The 7110-nt window shown below is 43.4% G+C and overlaps 1 protein-coding gene across 1 annotated transcript in view; it reads left to right on the forward strand.

Annotated features, from left to right (window-relative positions):
* The first annotated feature begins 6966 nt into the window (after positions 1 to 6966).
* Positions 6967 to 7110, forward strand: part of USP31 (ubiquitin specific peptidase 31) — a 73656-nt gene continuing 73512 nt past the window's right edge. Inside the window, exon 1 of the mRNA XM_040459621.1 lies at positions 6967 to 7013. Coding sequence (XP_040315555.1) covers positions 6967 to 7013 — 47 coding nt within the window. The remainder of the gene's footprint in view (positions 7014 to 7110) is intronic.

The raw sequence follows: 7110 nt of genomic DNA on the forward strand, positions 1-7110 counted from the left end.
TGGAAAATCTAAATTCCCTCCACGAAACTAACAAAAACTGTCATAGTCAGCTTTGTCACAAATCTGCAGAATACTTGAAAGTTTATAAAATCCAAGCAAACATCTATAAAGAAAAATATGATCAAAAGGAAAACAAAAAACAAAACCTATGATGGATATACAGGTCAAAGGTTAAAAAAAAAACACAGAAACAAAACCAAAACAAACAAATATATGCTCATCACTGTTGATGCCCAGAGGGCATTTGGTAAATTTCAAGATCCATTTCTGATAATAACACTTTCTGACGGAGGAAGAAATGGATACCACTTTAATGCAATAAATAATATATATCTCAAACCAAAAGCAAGCATCATGCTTAATGGTAAAACACTGGAAGCCTTGCTGTTAATGTCAGGAACAATGCAGGCTTTCCCACTCTCATTAATATTACTTAACAGAATTCCAGATGGGCAATTAGATGAGAAAAGCATAAAGATAAGGTACAAGTATTATAAAGGAAGAGGCCAAGTTATTATCTCCTGCATTGATATGAATTCCTGAAAAACTCCAGAGCATCAACGGAAAATTATGAGAAAGAACTAAAGTAAATCAAGGTGGCTTGTTACAAAAATAACTGTCTTGGGGCGCCTGGGTGGCTCAGTCTGTTAAGCTTCCGACCTCTTGATTTCGGCTCAGGTCATGATCTCAGGGTCATGAGACTGAGCCCCACACTAGGCTCCTGCTGAGCATGGAGCTCATTTGAGACCCTCTCTCTTTCTCCCTTTGCCCCTCTCCCTGCTCAGATGTTCTCTCTCTCTCTCTCTCTCTCTCTCTCTCAAAAAAACAAAAACAAAAAACTTTGTGGGCACCTGGGTGGCTCAGTCAATTAAGCATCTGACTTTGGCTCAGGTCATGATCTCACGGTTAGTGAGTTCAAGTCCTGCATCAAGCTATCAGTGCAGAGCCTGCTTCGGATCCTCTGTCACCTCCTCTTTCTGCCCCTCCCCCTGCTCCTGAGCACGCACCCTTTCCCTCTTTCAAAAATAAATAGACATTAAAACAAAAAATTAAAACAGGGTGCCTGGGTGGCTCAGTAGGTTAAGCTTCTGACTTCAGCTCAGGTCATGATCTCATGGTTTGTGAGTTTGAGTCCCCCACTGGGTTCTGTGCTGACAGCTCAGAACCTGGAGCCTGCTTCAGATTCTGTGTCTCCCTCTTTCTCTCTTTGCCTCTGCATCACTTGTGTTCTCTCTCTCTCAAAAATAAATAAATAAAACTTAAAAAAATTAAAACAAAAAACCAAAAAATTTTGTCCTAGAGACAACAGAAAATATAATATCCCATTCATAATAGCAACAGAGAGGAATAAACTCATTAATATTACACAGACCTATGGAAGGAAACTATACTATTTTGAGAGACATTAAAAAAGTCCTTGTATAATTTTTAAAAGACATACTTTATTCTCAGATAAGAAGATAAATATTGTGATGATGTCAACTCTCTTTAAATTAATCTATATAAATTAATTCCCCCAAAGGATTAAATTCATCTGAGAGAAAAAGCAAACAGCCAATAAAATACTGAGAGGTATGATCCTACCAAACATGGCAATATATTCTAAACCCATCTTATAGAAACACATCAATGAAATAGAACAGAATTTTTCAGAACTTAAATGTGTGTGGACTTTAATATATGATAAAAAGTGACATTATAAAAGAGTGGGGAAAGGTTAGATCATTTTTTATAATGGTGCTGAGACAGCTGCCTAGCCATATAGGGTGGGGAAAAAGGCAAGATCCCTACCTCATTTCTCACACAAAAATAAATTTCATATGGAGCCAATATTACAAGTAAAACAAAGGAAAGAAATATAAAGCATAGTAGCACTAAATGAAAACATTCTAAGTATTCTTATGATTTTGGAGTGGGGAAAGGCTGTTTTCTTAATCATGTATTCAAAAAAAAAATCAGAAACTTTTATGAAAAAAACTGATCAACCTGACCATATAAAATAACTAAAATTTTCTATTTGATATGAAAACATTATAAATGTGGTAAAAGGTAAAAAACCAACTGGTATAGACCAAGGAATGATGTAATTCATCTGCCAGGTGCTTTTATTAGCAGACATTTATAAAAGGAACACATCAAAGAAGAAATGGACAAATGATATGGACAGGTAAATCATACCACTAAAAGTACAAATTGCTAAAAAAAAAAAAAAGGGCATTACTTAGTCATTTTCTTGACTGTAAACAACAGAAACTGACACAGGTTAGTTTCAGCAGTAAAGGAATTTATAGGAAGCCTATCAGGCTAGCTCACACAATAAACAGAGCCAGAGAAACAGGCTTGGGCAGAAACCTAGGGAGGCAGACACCAGTAAGAACTTGCCTCTAGAGCAGCCAGTTGGACCCTCACTGCCACCACTGGATCCTCTGCAGAATACAGAGCCACCAGATTCACCAATTTGCTGTATTGTCTTCAACTAACCTTATGTAGATACTTCCAGAGCCAAGGCCCAAGTGGAAGCATCTGATTGCCCTTGCTTTAGGTCACCTGGGCTCTGGCAACCTGCTCCCCAGCTCCTGCCCATTTTTCACAGTGGGAGCCTGCACTGTCCTAATTTGGGATCCTTTCCAAATAGGAAGTCTGTTTATCTAATTTTTTTAATGTTATGTTATGTTATGTTATGTTATGTTATTTATTTATTTATTTATTTAGAGAGTGTGTGAGCAGGGGAGGAGGATGAGGTAGAGGAGGAGGAAGAGGAGGAGGAGGAGGAGGAGGAGGAGGAGGAGGAGGAGGAGGAGGAGAGAATCCCAAGCAGGCTCTGCGGTGTGAGCACAGAACCCGATGCAGGGCTCAAACTCACAAACTGGGAGATCAAACCTGAGCTGAAATCAAGAGGTGGATGCTTAACTGATTGAGCCACCCAGGCACCCCAGAAGTCTGTTTAGATGTTAGCTAGCTGAAACAACAGTACAGAATGTTCTACTTCATTTCTACAAATAGGGACACATTAACAGGACATCTTCTGTTCCTCGAATTTACCAGTATAAAAAAGACAGAAAAACTCAGCGCTGTCTTGGGACCGGAAAATATGTGCTCCCCAGTCATTGTTGGCAGGATAAAACCTTTCTGGAGGTCAGCTTGACAATAGGTGTCAACATATGAAATGTGCATACCCTTTGATCCGCGGTATCAGTTTACAGAAATGGTTGCAGGGATGGACTAAGTTTGGATCATGACGAGAGTCACTGCATTGCTGTTTCTAATTTGTGTTTCCCTGGTTCAGCAGGGGTAAGCGGTGGGTACAGAGAGGGACGTGGAAGATTTACTATAGAATGTTGTTACGTTGTTTGGTGTGGGTCTTAAAAGAAAGACCATCTGCATGCTCCAATTAGGAATTATTTTCCAACCGTGTTCTGGCCAAGCTAGGTAGGTTGGCTTTGGGGCTTTGTGGGACCAATAAACCTGTAATGGTGGGAGAGGCCAGACTGGGAAGGGGGTCATGTGTCCCACTAAGGAGTTTAGATGTATGGCTTCCAAATACATCTGTATGCTATTACGATGGCTACCTTACTAGATGTCCAATAATGAATAAGATGGCCTCTCCTGGGTGGAAACCTACACTCCAGGGCAGGTGACAGATTGTAAGCTGACTTGTACTGTGGTAACATTACTGTCATGACTGAGAGGTGCCAAGAGAGCCTGCAGAAGGAACAAAGACAGGTTAGTTAAGCGGAGGCTCAAGGAAAGGTGTTTGGGACAGAGGAAACAGCTTGAGCAAAGGCCTACGTGTCTTCCCACCTGCCTGAGGGTGCTGAAGGAAGACCAAGACATTCCATCCTGCTGGGGACTGGAGGGCAACTCCAGCACGAGAAAATCAGAGAGAACTGTATTTTAGTGGATTCCAGTGGAAACCAGCCTCAGGTTTGCAGCTGAACTACACTGATTACATTGTGGATTTTGCTACATGCTGGCAGGAAAATGTGTAAGTGGCATCCGGGCTAGGGGAGGAGGCGATGTTCAATGGGGATGAGCCCGAGCTTGCCTCTGTCTGGTGGTGCTAAGCCAAAGAAGTCAGATCTGGTGATGGGCTCAGCCCTAATTTTTTTTAAAGCACACAGTGAGATGGCATTCCACGTGGCTTGCTTGGACTGGAGAGGAGGGCCTAGGCAATGGGGTCATATTCAGGCTAAGGCTCCAGTGTAAAGAGAAACAGCGTAGTCAACTTCCACTGATCTTTGACTTTCAGTTTAGTAAATTTAAAAAAGTAGCGTTTGCTAGCACCTGCTGTCTGCCAGCCATGTGTGACAGTAAAACAAAAGCATGATGACCTGGAAAGCAGTCAGCTGGACAGTCACGTGGACAAGGCCTGTTGGTAGATAAGGTCAAGGATCGTGTACAGCAGCTAGGAGAAAGCGCAATGTTGACCAATTCCATATCTGTCTTGGGTTTAAATAGCTAGCCCTGATGAAAGCTTCTCAGTGTCTTAGTTTGGATTGTCCTTAGACCAGAGCCTGAGACAAAGACCTGGGTGCAGGTAGTGTATTTGGGAGGTGATCCTGGAAGCTAGAGTGAGGGAGTAGAGCAGGAAGAGGAAGACAGGGAAAGCGAGAAATCCAAGAAAGGGTGCCTTATTGAAGGTGGGCAACTGGGGCTCCATCCCTTTGGGAACTCTCTGAAGAATCCTGTTAGGTGCACCTTACAGTTGTCTCTCCAAAGGCTGAGATTCCTGGGAGCTTATCCAGTGACTGGTATTTCCCACTGGGTGAAGGTTGTCCCTGTTGGGGGAGGAAGAGTTGTTAATTCAAACTCCCCTCTGGTGAGAGTTCTTTGGCTTTGGAAAAAACCCTCCGGCAGGAAAGCAAAGAGGTAAACAGGAGGCTTTTGAAGTGGGGATCATCACAGTGCAATGGTTTACACAGATTGTAGCGGTGGTTGAAATTGGAGATGGGCTCAGGGCATAAAATGTGGGGAGCGAAAAGCGTTTGCTATGCTCAATTTCTTTCTTAAGCAGTTTATTCATTCAACCAAACATTTATTAGAACCATGGTCAATGCTGGGCTCTATGGTCAGCAAAACAGATCTAGCCTCTGCCTTAAGAGCTGATAGTCTTTGGGGATTTTGAGCATGCAAGATGGTGCTATGAACATCTAAGTCCAAAATAGAGCAGTGCTAAAAAAAAAATAAAATTAGAGAAAACTAATTGAGGGCTAACTTCTAAGTCAGTTTGACACTTAAGGAGACCACAGCTCCAAGACCCTTCCCACTGCCTAGAAACAAGCTAGTAAGCCAGCAAACAAACTTATAACACAATGGCTGGGTATTGTGATAAAGTGTTGTCCGACTGCTTGCAATTCCACTAAAAGCGATTCCTTCCTTTTGTCCCTCCCTCACCCATGAGTTTCATATTTGAAAAAAACTCAAACATGTCTGCAAAGGCCAAGGGCCATTGCATTCAAACTTCAGTATGAATGATCAGATTGCTTTCTTCCTGGTGCTCAGATGAGCTCAAGATGTGGTGAAGAATGGATATTTGAGTAGGAGGTGGGAATGTTGGTGATTTGGAGGCTAGTGCAGAGCACCCTGGGGGGTGTCACCATACAGTCCCTGTTTACTTGGTGTGCGTCGCTCTGGCAAAAGCCATTTACTCTGAAATTTGTTGTAAGGTGGGATTTTTGTTTTAAAAAGGAGAAGGGTTCGCCCTTCCCTGATTTCTCTCTTATATAGTAAATAGGACTCAGGCCAAAGGTTAGCAAAGAGGAGAATCTATAGAGAGGAGGTCACAAACCAGTTAATTTTGAGATGAAGGCAGCCCAAATATGTACTTAAAAAAATGTTTATTTTATTTTGAGAGAGGGAGAGAGAGAGAGGCAGGGAGAAAAGGAGAGAGAATCCCAAGCAAGCTCTGTGATGTCTGCACAGAGGCTGATGTAGGGCTCCACCTCCTGAACTAGTGAGATCATAACCTGAGTGGAAATCAAGAGTCTAATGCCTAAATGACTGAGCTACCCAGGAGCCCTAAGACATACTTTTCTCTTTTTTCTGCACGATTTTTTTGGTTGAAACATTTAAAAATAGGATTCCCAATTTCTCTTTAAGAAATTAGATGATCTGAGCCCTCATTTTCACATGGGAACAACTGGATGGGGTTGAGAGTGGCAGCCACCCCCCTTAGAAAGATGTTGACTTGTAGTTGGTCAGTCCCCACCATTCCTTATATTCTCCCCAACACTGAGAGCCAAGTCATTTGAAGTATTAATTGTCAATATGATGACTGAAACACCAAGATTCTTTGATAAAACCCATCTTGGTCCCTGTGATTGTATGTGGGTCTGTGACCTTTCGTTTACAGGTCAAGCCTAGAGGCTTTGAAACAAATTTGGGTTTGAAATGGATACATCGTACCAACCTCAAAGGCATTGAGTTGAAAATTAAAGGAAATATTGCATGCTTAGCACAATGTTTGAAACATAGCAGCTATTATCAGCAACCGCGAGTAGAAAGTGCAAGAGGGCAGGCAGAAACTGTGTTAATGTCATACTTTGTCATATTCCCAGCGCCTACAGTGCCTGGCGTCTGTTGAATGAATGAATGAAGGTAGAGCTCAGCGGGGTTTTAAAGGCAGGTCTGCAAAGGAAGGTAATTCTGAGTATACAGTTTCACTGCGACCACAACGTGCCACCTGGAAGACAAGCCTATTGGGGCGTGCCAGACTCGGTGATGGCGTTCGGGTAGGCGCGCAGGCGGTCCGGGTCCCTCGGGAGCCGGGCAGGACTGGCTTGCTCAGAACTGTTCAGGGCCATATCCGTCACGTCTTCCACGGTCTGGTGAGGGGCGGCAACCTGATCTCCGCACTTTCTCAAGGCCTCCGCCATCAGATCAGAAGACCGAGACCCACCCCTGGGGTCCATCCCCGGGCACGAGCCCAGCGCTGTCCACCTTGCTGGGACCGTGCCCACATTAGACATGGCCTCTCTTGGACTTCACAAAGCGGGACCGCCCCGGAGCCGAGAGTCATCTCGTCTGGCTGGAGGGGCATATCCATTCCCACAATAAACATGGCAGCCACAACGGCTTCAGCGCCGGGCGGGCGGCGCCGGGAGGCGGGTC

Source organism: Herpailurus yagouaroundi, unplaced genomic scaffold (genome assembly GCF_014898765.1).
Source record: "Herpailurus yagouaroundi ecotype Mexico unplaced genomic scaffold, PumYag 222, whole genome shotgun sequence".
NCBI classification, from domain to species: domain Eukaryota; kingdom Metazoa; phylum Chordata; class Mammalia; order Carnivora; family Felidae; genus Herpailurus; species Herpailurus yagouaroundi.